The 15,979-nt window shown below is 42.7% G+C and overlaps 1 protein-coding gene across 7 annotated transcripts in view; it reads left to right on the top strand.

Annotated features, from left to right (window-relative positions):
• Positions 1-14,308, top strand: part of RHOBTB1 (Rho related BTB domain containing 1) — a 122,294-nt gene extending 107,986 nt beyond the window's left edge. For 6 of the 7 annotated variants that reach the window (XM_049646123.1, XM_049646119.1, XM_049646120.1 and 3 more), the window contains 4 exons: positions 5,734-5,884; positions 8,673-8,761; positions 11,499-11,604; positions 12,126-14,308. In XM_049646123.1, coding sequence (XP_049502080.1) covers positions 5,734-5,884; positions 8,673-8,761; positions 11,499-11,604; positions 12,126-12,295 — 516 coding nt within the window. In that variant the 3' untranslated portion in view covers positions 12,296-14,308. Of the gene's footprint in view, positions 1-5,733; positions 5,885-7,537; positions 8,380-8,672; positions 8,762-11,498; positions 11,605-12,125 lie in introns of those variants that run through there. The other variant, XM_049646126.1, reaches the window with a different exon arrangement.
• The last annotated feature ends 1,671 nt before the right edge of the window (positions 14,309-15,979 follow it).

The raw sequence follows: 15,979 nt of genomic DNA, 5'->3' as shown, positions 1-15,979 counted from the left end.
CCATGGAGGTCACCCTCTTCTTAATTTTGCTGTTATGGGGAGCCATGGTCCACTGTTCACTTGTGGTGTGTGAGCACCTGAGTGGTACCTGTGCATCACCCTTTTATGGTCACTGCTGTCATTTGTAAAACATGATCAGCTATACTTTTTTCAAATGTCACCAAGCAAGACACTATCAAACTCACATGCAATTGGGGCAGTCTGTCTTCCAGAAGTTCAGGGTGGTGAAAAGTTTCTTCGCTTACCCGCATCCTGGGCTCAGCTGAGCCCCCAACCAGACGACGGTCCTTGAGAAGCCACATCCTTGTGCCCCTGTCTTCTCATCTGCACCATGAGGGGTGCACTGGATGGCCCTCGACATTTCCTTGAGCTACAGGATCCCCCGAGGCACTGCCCCGACTCGTCTTCTCCAAGCCTTTGTTAACTGGAGGGAGACAGTAATGGAGCAAATGGTCATTCCTCTGAACACACCGCTGTCAATGCTTAGGTCTAGTGGAAGCCACTGAGTCACTTCTCAGACGCTGGCCCTATCTCCAAATAAAAGATATTCTTAGAGCAGAGTAAGCAGTATCTTGAAACCATTCTGTGTTCATCTTTTTACAAACCCTGTTGGAAAAGAAAGAAAAATTCCATTCAAGCACTTCTAACTTTAGTCTAGAAGAGCAAGCATTTTTGTTGAGTTCTGAAAGTATTTTTTAACCATCTTTTTTTTAAAGGGGGACACCCCATCAAGTTTATTGTCCTAAGAGGCTCGCTTTGCTGATCTCAGCATCTCTCCACACTTTTAAAAGAAATAGAGAAAACAAGAGCTAACTTCTCGAAAGGGGCACTCACACCAGAAATCTGAGCACTCCCACTGTGACCCAGGAGCCTGCATTTGCATCCCCAAGTAGGGAAGCAGAGTCACGTCCTCACAAGCAGGGATGGCTGGGGCAGAGGAGGTCACTAGGCCACCTCCCGCTTTCAGAACAAACTGCAGCTGCTCCTAAACCAACTCCCAGCAAAAGGCTGTCTGCTGTGGGGGGAGGAGAAATGTTAGGATTGTTCTGATGACCTCGCTAGCTGTCTGCCGGCCTTTATAAGCCCGGAGGTCTGCAGCTGTGAGTAGTGAAGTCTTTCCTGTGCCACCAAAGATGTTTCCGAGCCGTGTCACTGAAACTACGCCAGCGTGGTAGAGGCTGCCCAGTGAAGGGCGCAGGGCTTGAATCTCAGCTCCTCCACGTATAAGCTGTGTGGCCCTGGGCATCCTCCCTCTGGAAAGCAGGATAATAGCCACAGTGTGGTGGTGAAGTGCAAAAGTCAACACTCGCAGATCCTCATGAGCATTAAGTAAATGGTCGCTGCCATTAGTGTTATTTTGATGTCGGTCGTGTTCATATTCTTTCACTCTCACTTCCAAGAAAATTTGGGGAAGCCACCGATTAATAAGCCTTCATCCGAATGGCACTTCACCGGCTCCAGTAATCTCCAGAGATGAAGAGCCCGGAGGCTTGCTTCCCTTATGTGTCCAGCTCACTGAAATGTGTGCTGATTGTGCGGCAGAGCACCTGCTACTGACCCAGCAGAGAACTTGATCAAGGTCAGGAACCCAGGCACAAAGAGACACTGTCAGAGCTGACCTCACAAATGCTAATCCCCTTTATCCCTTCCCAGAATGGACTGTAATCGTCTCCAGATTAAAATGGGCAGGAGAGGTGACCAAAACAAAAACTTGGCAGTGAACATGAATGCACTCGTCTATGGTTAACAGCCTCTCTTGGAGGGGGCCACCTGTTTAGCACTACCTCTTAGAAAGACTAGGTCATTTGCCACTTAGAACGATAGCTGAGGCTAATAGGCATGGATGGCTTCTACCCAGCTTAGAAGACAGAGACCATGGACCCAAGCAACAGGAGGTCTGTGCCAAATTCCTTTAGCCAGTGAATCAGGAATGCCATGAGCTGTTGACATGTGTGCCTTCATCTGCCCCTTCTCTTGATTTCCAGAGTAGACTATAATGGTTATATAGTTTGAACTCTAGTCTCAGTTTGACCTTGGGAAAGCGACCGGCCCTCTCCAAACCTGTGTCCTCATCTTTAATATGGGGATAACAAGAGAACCTTCTTCAGAGGGCAGGTAAGTCATGAGAGTACATGTGTAAAACATGGAATTTGGTGCTTGGAACATATGAAAGCTCAAGAAATGTCGGTGACCATTGTCCTGGAGGATCCTTGTTAAATTCTTTCCATGAGTAATTGAAAGTCTTTGTCCCCTGAAAGCCCTAAGTTAAAAAAAACCCCAGTTCCACACTTCCTAAACCAGCCAAGTGGGGTCATGGGGTGGGAGGAACATCAGTTAAATGCTCAGTAAATATTCCATGACTTGGGATCTGTCCTTTGTAGGCCACCTTTTAACTCTTTATTGTCCTGTGAAAACCTGACTTCCCGAACCTCAAAATTCAGTCTTTCTTTCTTTTTGGCATTAACAGAATTCTCATACATATCCAGAAAGGAATAAAATATACCCGTTGACGTTACTTTAACATTTTTTGTCATTTAATATTTAAGAAGACATAGTATTTTACTTCTATTTTTCTCATTACTTTTAATGTAGCAGTAAGCATAATTCTCTCCCCAGAGGTGCTCAGCAAGTGGTTCATTAAAAATGCATGCCTGAATTGTAGTAAGCAATGCTCTGAATCTGGAAAACTTTCTCATCCTCTATGAGACTGTCTCTAATTATAAGCCTAATAGTCTGAGCTGATCTTTGCAATTAAAATTTTAAACCAACGAAACTGGAATAAGAGACGTAGTTTAGGATAGCATTATAGTCTCTTTGCTGACTCTTATTTCTTCTAAGCTACCTAAGCAAGTAGGATGCAAAATTCTTAATTCCATTTCTTATATAGCTTTATTTATATTTTAAAGTTCTATAAAGTAGTCTCTCCATTGTTATGCAGTTAAACATAAATGTTGAAATGACAGAAACGGGCTTTAAAAAAAAGAAACATGAGAATGGTGTGTGTTCTAAACGTGTTTTTAGTTTGTTTTCATTTGCTCTAACGGTCCTTAACATTATTTGCCCAAAAAAAGCCATCACTTCAAAAATTTGTTTGCCTTATGTTACACAAGAAGGAAAAAGCAAGCCACAGATGATTATAAATGTCAGAACACTCCAGGGACAGCTGGGGGGCTCAGTTGGTTGAGCTTCCAACTTCGGCTCAGGCCATGATCTTGAGGCTTGTAAGTTCAAGCCCTGCATCCGGCTCTGTGCTGACAGCTTGGAGCCTGGAGCCTGCTGTGGATTCTTTGTGTCAGTCTCACTCTGCCCCTCCCCCACTTACAATCTGTCTCTCTCTCTCTCTCTCTCTCTCTCTCTCTCGGTCTCAAAAATAAATAAACGTTAAAAAAACTTTTTTAATCAAATGTCAGAACACTCCAAAGACATTCAAAGTATTGGGGCAGGGCTGCTTACAGGAATCTGTCATCTCTTGTTGCTAGAAATAATTTCTTTTCACTTAGGATGTTCATTTTGTCATGACTTAGAACACAGTCTTAAAAAAAAATGCTAAGGTAATATGAATATCTTCCAAATCCAGAGTCTCCGTGAAGAAGAAAAAGCTGAAGGTTATCACCTCTTCCAAATCTCTCCCATGTAACAGATGAGGAAACCGAGGGTCAGAGAGGGAGAATGATTAGTCAAAGGTCACACTCATTTTAGTGACAAACCCCCAGGCCTTTCCCAGCCTCTTGCCCTGGCATCTAAGCCGTTGTTTTCAAAACAGCAGACCTCCCCGTAGCTGAGAGAGCAGGTTTTCACAGAAAGCTCTGTGACTTTTTATATTTATGATCACTAACACTTTATCACACTTAGGACTTTGTAAAATGTACATACCTTCACTACCAAAATGGTCCAAATTTTAAAGTTTCACAACTTAACCTTCAATTATGTATAAAATTGTACTAATCCAAACACGATCTGCATAAGATAAATGCATGTGTACATAAACGTATATGTATGTAAGCATATGCACAGATACAACTGATATTAGAGTCACTGGAATAAGAATTAATTACAATACAACAGCTTCTTTATTTTAAAATCACATCAGTAACAGTGTCTACTTGCCAGGTTCTATCTACTGTAGAGGTTGCCTAGAAACTTGAAATGAAGACCTTTGTTAAATCCTTGATGGTAGTAACCCATACAGCTTATTTACCAAATCATAATTGTTTTCATTGACTATGTCTGAAAGGGGGTATGTGTGGAATTTTCTTACTATTTCTGGGAAGTTCTTTGGGCCTTCCCTCTGATACATAAAGAGAAAGCTCTGTCTGAAAGGACAGTCCCTGTCTGAGGTGGCTGGTGGCCATGCAGGAGAATGACATAGAAGGCTGAGATAGCTTAAATGATTCTGGAACCACAACACTAGAATGCATTGACCATGAGACCCATGTAGATTGTGGAGAGAGAGAGAAGGAGGGAGAGATTAGATGTATAATAGAGATGTAATCATCTTTCTGTGGTATATAGAGGTTTGCTAAGCACCAGAAATCAGAAGTTTATAACTGTTTATCCTTCTCAACTTAGAAATCTGATTCTTAAAAACTGTTAGTGAAATACAGTACTTTATTATACTGTGAGCCAAACAAACCTTTGATTCCTTGCCATGAAGGGTTTCTTGTACTGCACAGTGGCTCTGACCACAGACCTTAGAATTATGCTCCCCAAGTTCAAATCCCAGACACTGACTAGCTCTGTGACCTTGGATTTGGGACTTAACCTCCCTGAACCTCAATTTCCATACCTGTAAAATGGCAAAAATAATAGTCTCTTCTTCCTGGGGAGGATATAAGGATCAGAGTAGATCACAGTACCTTATGTATAAGAAGCCTTCAATTTTTATCATTATCATTCCAGTAGTTAAGACCAATGGTACTGTTCTGTACTGTGCCGGGGTCCATCTTGTAGAGTTACTTAGAGTCTCTATGCTGCCCAACAGTGTGCATCCTCATTGATCCATGCCTTGGTTCTCTAGTGAACTCCAGCATGTATTAATATTAGCAACAACTACAGGTACTCAGGAGACAGATTAGGTAAATCCTACAAAGAAGATGCCCAACCAACTATTCCCCAGATGTCCCAGGTAAGGATTTCTCTGGGTTCTCTGAATCTACTGATACCTGATAATGTTCCGATAATTTTGAATCTATGCGGTCGTGTCATAGGAAAAACAATGAAGTGTGTATATTGTGTTAGCCGCTATCGATAGAACGTTGGAATCGAGCCAGTCACTGTGGAAGCTAGGGTGGTTCCTCATCCTCTGTTTTGACATCTTAGAGAGCTGGGCTCTATCGTGTGTCAGCAACAGTGTGGTTTGCAGCTCCCCCCAACACCTGTCATGTCACTAGGAGATTTCTTTCCCCACAGTAGAGTATTATAAGGTACTTGGCAAAGAGAGCCCATAATGTCATCATACATTTACAGCCCATTTGTCTGATTTATAAGTCCAAATAGCCATTTAAAAATTCCAAATCAGGCTTTGTCAGGCAGCCCCACTCTTTTGTCATCTACAAATCACACTGTTATGTGTAAAGCAGTAAATAGTGAATGACTTCTATACACAGCCTCAAAGCAAGCGTCCCAGACTTGCCAATATCAAATCGTGCAGTTGGGATATTTATAAGCAGTGTAGCCTGAAAATGTACCCACTGCTTTCTTCAGCAGAACTTAGCTTTTTAAATAACGTTTCAGGTGTATCTCCCGAACATAAACAAGATGTCAATGCAAGCGGTATTGGATTATCTTTATACCAAGCAGTTGTCACCTAACTTGGACCTGGACCCACTGGAATTAATTGCCTTGGCAAACAGATTTTGCCTGCCACACTTGGTTGCACTTGCAGGTAAGGCCGATGACTGGGGGCCATGCAGCATCTGACTGTCAGGCTTGTCAAAATTACACTTAAACAAAAATAACGTTTCCAGGGAATAAAAATTAATTTTGTATCACCCAACATAGGGCTGTCTTGTTCAGGGTGGTGGGAATTGATCAGATGTATCAGCCCAATTCAATTCCACAAATATTTTCTTAAGCACCTACTTTGTGCTAGGCCCTGTTGGGTGATGCAGTTATCAAGATGAGTAATGCATGATCCCTGCTCTTGAGACCGATGCTCTATGCACTCTGCCTCATTTGTGGACCATGGAATTTGAAATAAAACTATTGTGTCCATATTATCCATAATGTGTGCTCAGACACAGTCTCTAAGAAAGAGGCAGTAGGAGGCAGTGGCTAAGAACATAGGCTACAGAGCCAGATTTCTCGGGCTCAGATCCTGACTCCACCATTTCCTGGCTAGATGACTTCACACTTAACCACTGTGTCTCCGCTTTCTCTCTCTTTGGAATGGGGACCATGTTATTCTACTGTGGAGTTGTTACGAAGATTAAGGAGTTAAGATATATATATAAAGTTCTCAGAACAGTGTCTGGCACCTAGTAAGCATTATGTAAGTGGTTTTTTTTTAAGCTATTTTAGAAAATGTTCTGACATTGTCAAGAGCATTTTGGGAGAAAGAAAAAAGGGGGACTTGGCTTCACTTCTCAAAATCTATGTGTCATTTCTGGATTTGTTCGGCTGGTAAGCTGAAACAGGTCTAAATAGGATATATATATTCACATACCTTTTTTTTTAAATGTAAACCTTCAGCTTCATTCACTGCAGGTGTCAGTTAGCAATCTGGGTGTTTGTCACTACGTTAGCTGATGCCTGTTAATCGTGAAGACAGAAATAGTGCCAGTTTCATACATTGGCCTGCCTGTCCCCCTCATGCGGAAAAGTGCCTGAGCATATTAGCTTCCCAGTAAATACCTGTTGAATCATTAAGTGAATGAAAATGAATGTCGGAACAAACTAACTGGTCTTATCTGCACTTGACTTTCTGGCAGTGTCTTTAGAAAAGAAAATGTATTTCTCTGGACTCCAGGTTTCTACCAGGAGATCAAAGTCCTCCTTGCCTTGCTTCTTCCCCCACTGGAAAGAAAGAAAGAGATTGTTGAAGCATTGCTATTTGACTTTTTAAAAACTATTTTTAACCAGTACACCCAGAGTGTACTTATTTTTTTAAATGCTAACTGTAGTAGGCTGCAGGAAGCAGTTCCTTTTTTCACAGGTAGAGATTCTGAACCATTTGACTATCCAGTTTTTACAAGTATTTATCCTTTGAGGATGAACTGATTTTTTTTAAATAGTCAAAACCAATTTGGAGCCAGATCTGCTGAAGAAGGTTTGTGATTAATCTTAAAATAATGCCATTTCTGCTTAAATATTAAGTATGGTGATGAAAACATGGGACTGACTTCTCCATGAAAGGAACTGAATCAAAGAGAGCTTCTCGGGTAAACGACAGACTTCTGTGCATCTTTCCTTTTGTTATTAAATGCTATCATTACTATTATGATTAATATAAAGCTTCCTAAGAAAATTTCCTTAATCATTTACAGTGTTTGGTTAGTACAGAGTGTTTAGAACATGTTTGTTTTTTTTTTTAAATCAGTTTGTGGCGTGAAAATGCTTTGCAAACCTACATGTTAAAGGAATGTCAAGAAATGTTGCTATTAACTTGAAATTAAAAAGTCCAATGACTTCTTTGGAAAATTTAGTCCCAAATAGTTCTTTGTCAGTCCAGCCAAGGAAGATTGTGCCAAAGAAACCATTCAAACCTAGATCTCATATTGACCAGATAGAGGCACGTTGACTAAGATGTACGTAGAGCCAGAACAGAAGGTAAGCATGATTAAGACAGTTTATTGGACTAGAAGAATAAATGCAGTGGCTAGAGATGAAAAAAGCACCTTGACATCAAGGAGCTAGAAATGGGAGCCTAGATTGTACCCACACAGGTCAATCCCAAATGCAGGTGATGGCCCCAAACAGAGGCAAAGACAGTTCAGTCTCAGAGCCACTATCCCAATTCAGCTTCCAAGCCTTGGACGCAGCTCCCAGGCTTAAGTGGCTCTCCCAACCATATTTTTGTTACCTCTGGATGAAGGTCTCCCCAGTCTTTAGAATCTAAGAAGCTGAGCAATAAAGATGTCACCCATCTTCAGCTGTTGAGACAGACATAGGCATTCACATTTTTAATTCCCCATATAGATCCATTCCTCTGATACTCAGTCCCTCCACTGTCAGAGACTGTTGAGAATTGGAGTGATAGGAGTGGAGAAACTGTCAAACAGGAAGATAGCAGAGAGTCTAGAGGATTCTATGAAGGTGCTGGATTCTCCAGAGCAGAACTATCCGATAGAACTTTCTGCAGGGATGGAAATGTTCTGCATCTGTGTTGCCCAATATACATGTGGCTATTGAGCACTTCAGTGTGACTGAGGGTGTGAATTTTAATTTAAGTTGAACTTGTCTCATGTGGCTGGTAGTTACCATACTGGACAGCGAAGGTCTGGAGGACTCTGGCTATTTCAGAAGTGCAAATGAGTGTCCCACAGTTGTTGGTACAGTGGCTGGAGACCAGAACTCCCCATGCTGACAGGCCACCCTGAGCTGAGTTCAGATGGCTACCAGAGCTGTGTCCCATGCTTCCTCTCCAGTTAGGTGGTCCCAGACCAGACCCTCTAGGCGAGATGTCTGGCTTACAGGGTATGGTTCAACTTTCTCCCGTTCTGTCTCTTCCCCAGAGCAGTATGCTGTTCAGGAGCTGACGAAGGCCGCAATGAGCGGCGTGGGCATCGACGGGGAAGTGCTCTCTTATTTGGAACTGGCCCAGGTCTGTAACAGTTTGCCTTTCACCTTTTCAGTGTGTTCAACCAGTTCATTTAATGCTGATAAAACATTCCGCTGTTGCATCTGTCTAAATAAAGATGTCACCACTGAGTCACAGAGGGCCCTGTGTACACTGAGAAGATCTGAGAGTTTCACGTTTCATGCACCATTCACCCTGCTGGGCTTCGTTTGAGAAAACAACAAGGACCCTACCCCACGCCAGCCCCATTGTCCCCCGAGGCACCAGCTTCACATGTGGGAGAACAACGTGGGGCATGATAGGGGAAGGTTTTGTCTCTCCTTGTTTGAATTCTTGGACACATATTGGCCAAGATCTGACAGTTTCTAGAACTCCACGAAGCCCTGTAATGCCCTACATCTTACTGCAGCTCTCCTGGGGTTTTCCAAATCAGTATTTGTTAATATCAATATTGTGATTCCATAATCCCAGTACACACTTGCACTCTTCCAGCGAAGACCCAAGATCCAGCTCCAGCTTTGTCATGCATAACTTACTCAATGCACAAAGCTAAACTCTGCCTCAGTTTCCTTATCATCCTGTCAACCTTACAGATTATTTTGAGAATCAAGTGGGAAAGAATGTCCAAGAAAGAGCAGTGAAGAGTAGAAGCCCTCTCACAATACAAGGCACCCATGCGGGATGCTTAGTCCCTGGCATAGACTTCACTGACAATGAGTTTACAGAGGAACTAAGAAAAAACTCTTCAGTCCTCTGTTCAGCCGACTGGCTTTGGTTTTCGCTCCCTTTCTGTGTTAGGGCAGTGGTTTACTAAGTCTTAGATCCTTCTCAGTTAAGGGAGAGGAAGTGGTTTCAGGGAGAATGGGGAAGGAAGTAGCAGGCCGAGATGGCTGGGATTCCCAAGGGGAAAAGGCAGAAGAGGACTTTACAGCAACCTGCTCATTGTAACTTACCATGCAACAAGTATTTTTATTTTCTCCCCATATATCATACACCACCCTAGACAAAAGGACATGTGGCTACAAATGGTATGGGGCAATCATAGGCAGTGAGAGAAATAGAAGCATGAATTACTAAAATCCAATGGGAAACACAGCCTAGTAGAGGTTACAATTAAAACCAAGAACAGACATCTGTTGCAGTAGGATTAGCAAGCTCCCATCAAAACCACGGGCGCCTGGGTGGCTCAGTAGGCCAGGGGTCAACCTCGGCTCGGGTCATAACCTCACGGTTTGTGGGTTGGAGCCCCACATCAAGGTCTGTGCTGACAGCTCAGAGCCTGGATCCTGCTTCGGATTCTGTGTCTTACCCTCTCTCTGCCTCTCCCCTGCTCACGCTCTCTCTCTGTCTCTCAAAAATAAAATGTTAAAAAAAATTTTTTTTAACTGGTTGTCCATACTTGGAATCTGAGGTCTTTTGAAACAGGTCTGGAGCATAGTTTACAACTTGTGCTCTCTCCAGTAAATACTCCTCCTGGAGAAAAATGAAATGACCCAGAATTCCATATAGGGCGAGGCCATTGAGGTAATGATTTGCAGTTGTGTTGATTTGCTCTGTGTCCCTGCCCTGACACGCGTTGGCAGGAAGAGTTGAGGATGGCGTCTTCCATATCTTAGCTCATTCATTAGACCCTAGCCTAGTGGCATGCTGGGCTTGTTTCACAATGAGCCTGGGGACAGGTGAGACCCTGATCTGTTGTTGCATTTTCCAGTTTCCATGGTGTAAATCCCCCCACCTTAACAACAACGTGAAATTGCTGAACTCAGAGTAGGGAAGAAATAGGCACAACTGACTCCCTTGGGCGGGTGCAGGCCAACTCCAGGACACCAGTGCCCTAATATTACTTTCCAAAAGAAACCTGATATCAGGAGAAGTTGGAAGCATCAGCCAAAATTGTCTATAGTGTTGGGGTTGCAATTCTCAGAATTTTTTGAGTTATTTTCTGAGGACTTCGCCTTTCTTCTGGGCCTTTGTTCACGGTAGAGACGTGGGTAGAGAGGAAGCACCCTGTCACTTTCGGGGCTTCACCCAATCAAAGAAACCTCAGAACCAACAAACTGAATGGATGTCTGAGAAAGACGTTGACAGAGTGTGGGGTGTGGAGTAGACCTGCCAAATTTGGGGAGAAATGGGGAGGTGACTATCGATCTTTGAGCACGAAGTCTGTTCTGATCACAGCTCCCTCAGCTGCTACCTCCCCAGGCACCTGCTCAGAAAGGAGATGCTGTGAGTGTCAACTCCCTGCCACCCTGCCCACACCACCCCCTCTTCTCAGGTAACCAAAGGACAGGTATAGGACAGTTACACATTCTGCAGTCTCCTCTTTCAGATCTTCAGCCCCAGCAAGTTGAGCTCTGACATGCGACATAGAGTGCTCCATGGCCGAGGCTTCCCTAAACAGAGTTGGTGTCCCTGCTCCACTGCTGGCTGGCACCTTCCTGAGGCCACGGTCATTTGTCGAGAGTGGGCCATCGATGGGGGAGGCTGGGAGATAAGGCGCGCTCTCAGCTTCTGATCTGGCATGGTGATTATTTTCGGTGCGCCTATCACAGGGGCAAGGAAGGGGTGTGCCAAACACTGTATTTGGCTGGCGTTGGAACCATGGCCAAAGTCAAAACATTGTAGTCAAAACAAGAGGTTTACTGAATTAGTCACACGGGCCCTTTATCTCTTTCACCCCTCTCATGGCTTCCTATTCTTTGTGCCCCCCCCTTTAGAAAGCAGAGTCTGACACCCCCCCTTTTTGGTCACTTCCCTGTAGTTCCACAACGCCCACCAGTTGGCCGCCTGGTGTTTGCACCACATCTGCACCAACTACAACAGCGTTTGTTCCAAGTTCCGCAAGGAAATCAAATCGAAATCTGCAGGTGAGACTGTGGGTCCCTATGTGTCCGGCTCTCATCGCCTCCAACCGAAGCATTTACCTCTGTGCCCTTGGGAAGGTCCATGAGCAGCAGGCAGCTCATGGAGAATTCCTTGTGACTGGTTGGCAGTCACATGCATGTGACATGACACAAGGACTTGTGGGTTGGGAATTCTCTTTGAAGAACTTCATCCTTGAGGGATTTGGGTGGAGTGGGGATCGGGGTTCCCTGCTGCACAGCCTGCCGAGGTTGTTGCTCATCCTTGTCTAGGGGGGCATGCCTAAGGCCAAGCCTACACTCTGAAGTCAGGCGGTCCTGGGTTCAGGTTCTCTGTGCCCGGCTACTTCAGGCAAGTGATGGTAATTCTCAAAACTTGCCTGTCACTATCTGCAAATGGTCCTACACACCAGGCTGTTGAGAGAATATATAAGAGAACATATATGAGAAGCATTAGGCACAGAACCTAGAATATAGAAGCATTCGATGAACCAAGAGTATTATCATCTTCATCTTTCCTTCATCAGACAACCAGGAATACTTTGAGCGGCACCGCTGGCCCCCTGTGTGGTACCTGAAGGAAGAAGACCACTACCAGCGCGTGAAAAGGGAACGAGAGAAGGAAGACATTGCACTAAATAAACATCACTCGAGACGGAAGTGGTGCTTCTGGAATTCATCTCCAGCAGTCGCCTGAGGAGGAAGAGAAACAAAAATCAGTAATCTGACACACACTTTTAAAAGCACTACTGTAAAATTAGTCCTATTATTAGAGATAAGTCGTAGTTCAGGTTTCAGGCACTGATCTTCCTCCACTTTTGTGCATTTATCTTTGTTGGGATCAAAGCACAAGCCTCCCCATCAATGAGCCTGGACAAAAAGGGAAGTTGACGCTCACTGCATTCCTTAAACCTATATGTATATTTTTTGTTAGAAGGCTTAATAAACTTTAGTCCGTTATTCCGTTTGTTTTTATACAAAGGAAAAAAAAATCCAGCTTTCATGTTTCAAATTCCAAATTGGAAAATATTTTTATATGGTCTCTTGTATTTTGTTGAAATGAAAATACTATGTATTACTTTATTTTACAGGCCACAAATTAACCATGAAGTCACCCTGTGATTCTCTGCCCACATGAGCACCAAGCATTATTACATAATTAGAGGGTTATCCTTTCGTTGTAAAGTAAAGGGTTGGAATGAAATTCCCCCAAGCGCAAGTTAGAGAGTGTTGAATCTTTGTTCTGCTGAATAACATTGGTATAATTACCAAGTCAACTCCAAGAATGTGTATTTACAATATTTGCCGTGTAAGTGCTAGTAATTATATGGTTATATGTGCCATGTAAAATACAGTGATATCAAATATTCTGTTGTTTAAAATGTCCAGATTCAAGAGGATAATCTTTATAATCATTAGAAGGGCTTATTAAATCCCAGCATTATCCAGGGCAAACCCACCAGTGGACCTGAATACAAAAGATACCGTAAGAGTGTTGGTGTTTGGATTGCTGTGTTCGGGTTTGTGTCACGCAGTATTCCTTGATCTTGCCATGCTTCTGCATGCAGATTCTCTAGTGACTTGAATCGAGATGGGCGAGGGAAAGATCTCCAGACTTTGTCCCAACGTCTTACCAACCGAAACAGGCTTCCTCAGGTCTCTCACCTGCAGCCAACTTCACTTTGTAAGACACGCATTTTTAACTCTTCCCAGGGAAAATTCATGCCACTGTAGAAGTAGGCTGAGGCAGACGACCCACCCCTACTGAGATTCAGCAGGGTCTATGAAAGCGCAAAGCTGGAGGCTGGGTCGTCTGAGGTCCCTGCATTCTCCAACGCAGACAGGAATCTTATTCCAAGAGTCTAGGAAATGGTGCTATTGTGAGTTAGTCCTGACCCTTTGTCATTCTGAGTTTTCAGTGTTAAAATAGAAAGCATTGAGCAGGGGAGCTTTATAGAAGCAGTCAATCATTGCTTCTCTGTACATTAAAACGTTACAGCACTCATACAGAGCATTTTAAGGCGACAGCTCCATACTTGCCATGGGATGTTGTATGGCGGGGGCTAGGGCTTATTTTGTTGAGAGGTCAACTTACTGATGCTAAAGGCTGTTGATTTTTTTTCTAGTTGTCGGAAGTTAGAAGAGAGTTGAGTCTAAACCCAGTGTTGACAACCATGTGCATTTGAAAATCTATCCAGATTACGGATGGACATTTATTTACTGGCAGTGGATACACACCAGATACAAGAGTTTGGAGAGGCCCAGAAATGCATCACCCTCTCATGACAAAGGAGAGGGCACTAGAGTAGAGATGGGATGGTTGTAAATGCTTTTACTTTAACTTTTGGTCAGTGGGGCTGTAAAGCATTAACAGAAGGAGAAAGGAGACAGAATGAGAGGATAAATGTCAAGACTCAGGACGATTTGACATATATCCCACCATAAAATGGCAACAGTTGAGTTTTTAGTGAATGGTCAGAGTTGAATTTATACAACCAAAGCTCCCATGTGATTGTAATCTTGCCAAAATATAATGGACATGTAAATGAACCTGGGGAATAAGCAATAATATCCACTAGTGTTTGTCATCAGCTACTGTAACCAAGTGGCTGGTTCATTTGGTTGATGCTGATTATGGCCTTTAACCATGGTGGTTTGTTTTCGTGTTTTTTATTTCACAAAAAGCCAATAAAACTGTTTAGCTATAAAATGCCTCCTTTTTGTTTTTAAGGACTACCAAAATATCATGTGTATAATTTTAATAGCTTTAAAAAAAAGTCAAAATTATAAAGGTGCTGGGTCATGGGGGCTGTGTGTGCTTCCATAACAAGGCATGTTAATGACCGTCATCTTTTTGGTATTGCCAGCAGACAATCAAATGCCAAATGAGGGATCTAGCTCTTTGTCCTTGGATAATACAGTTATGTCACTAGACATGACAGAGCATTGGAAAAAGCAGAAATGGTGTGGGGGCCCCTGGGTGGCTCAGTCAGTTAAGCGTCCAACTCCTGATTTCAGCTCAGATCATGATCTCATGTTTTGTGAGATCAAGCCCCACATTGGGCTCTGTACTGACAGCCAGAGCCTGCTTGGGATTCTCTCTCTCTCTCCCTCTCTCTGCCCCTCCCCAGCTGGTGCTCTCTCTGTCTCTCTCAAAATAAATAAATAAACATAAAGAAAAAAAGAAATGGTGTCTCTACCCTAATGGATTTATTATAGTCTGGGTTTGGACAATCCTTCCAGCAATTAAGTGAAAGGTTGCATTTTGGTCTTATGAAGATCAATCTTTTCTTTAGAAGCAAACCTAAGAAAAACTATGGGAAAATCTGTAAACAATTCTAGACTTCTAGTTAGTATAATGTCTACCCAAACTCAGAGGAAAGAAGGCTCTCCAATGAGATCTCATAGCAGCACTCTTCTGAGTGGCATATCTCCTATAACTCCATGGAAAGGAGTTGACAACTATACAAAATAACTGCAGAGAAAAGACAGTGAGATTTCCAACACCTTCCCACACCTTTCAAAGGTGGGTAGTCCATATCATGACACCATTTACATAACATATACCAATGAAGTCCTACCTATAGGAAGCACTGATCTAAGTTTCTCCCAGAGGAATGCCTGGCAAATCATCAAAGATTTCAACATTGGCATTATAATACCCACAAATCCTACTGGTTCAGAGGTAACTCAAGTATTTTCTTTATGGACATTCAAAGGCAAGAATTCAGTGTTGCTAAGAATTTTTTTTTCACATTTGTTTCCATTTTATGGTATATAAGTTATGAAAATTCAGTTTTCATCACTGTGACATTGACTTCTACTAGTCAGAGGAAAAAATAAAATGAATCCTGAGTTTCAAAACTATTTTATGAGTATAGCATTTCTGAAATGAATGCCTTTCTGCAAGCTAAAGATTTACCAGGCTATTTCTTTTCTTTTTATTATTTAAATCAAAGTTAGTTAACATATAGTGTAATAATGATTTCAGGAGTAGAATTTAGTGATTCATCACTTACACAGAACACCTAGTGCTCATCCCAACAAGTGTCCTTAATTCCCATCAACCCATTTAACCCTTCCCCCCCCCACCCATCTCCCTTCTAGCAACCCTCAGTTTGTTCTCTGTATTTAAGAGTCTTTTATGGTTTGCCTCCCTCTCTGTTTTCATCTTATTTTTCCTTCCCTTCCCCTATGTTCATCTGTTGTGTTTCTTAAATTCCACATACGAGTGAAATTATATGATATTTGTCTTTCTCTGACTTATTTGGCTTTTTTTAGAGCATAATATACTCTAGTTCCATCCACGTTGTTGCAAATGGCAAGATTTAATTCTTTTTGATCGCTGAGTAATATTCCATTATATATATAAACCACATCT

This window comes from Panthera uncia, chromosome D2 (genome assembly GCF_023721935.1).
Source record: "Panthera uncia isolate 11264 chromosome D2, Puncia_PCG_1.0, whole genome shotgun sequence".
Classification (NCBI taxonomy): domain Eukaryota; kingdom Metazoa; phylum Chordata; class Mammalia; order Carnivora; family Felidae; genus Panthera; species Panthera uncia.
The sequence above is the reverse complement of the archived record's forward strand: the minus strand, read 5'-3'. Positions and strand labels throughout refer to the sequence as shown.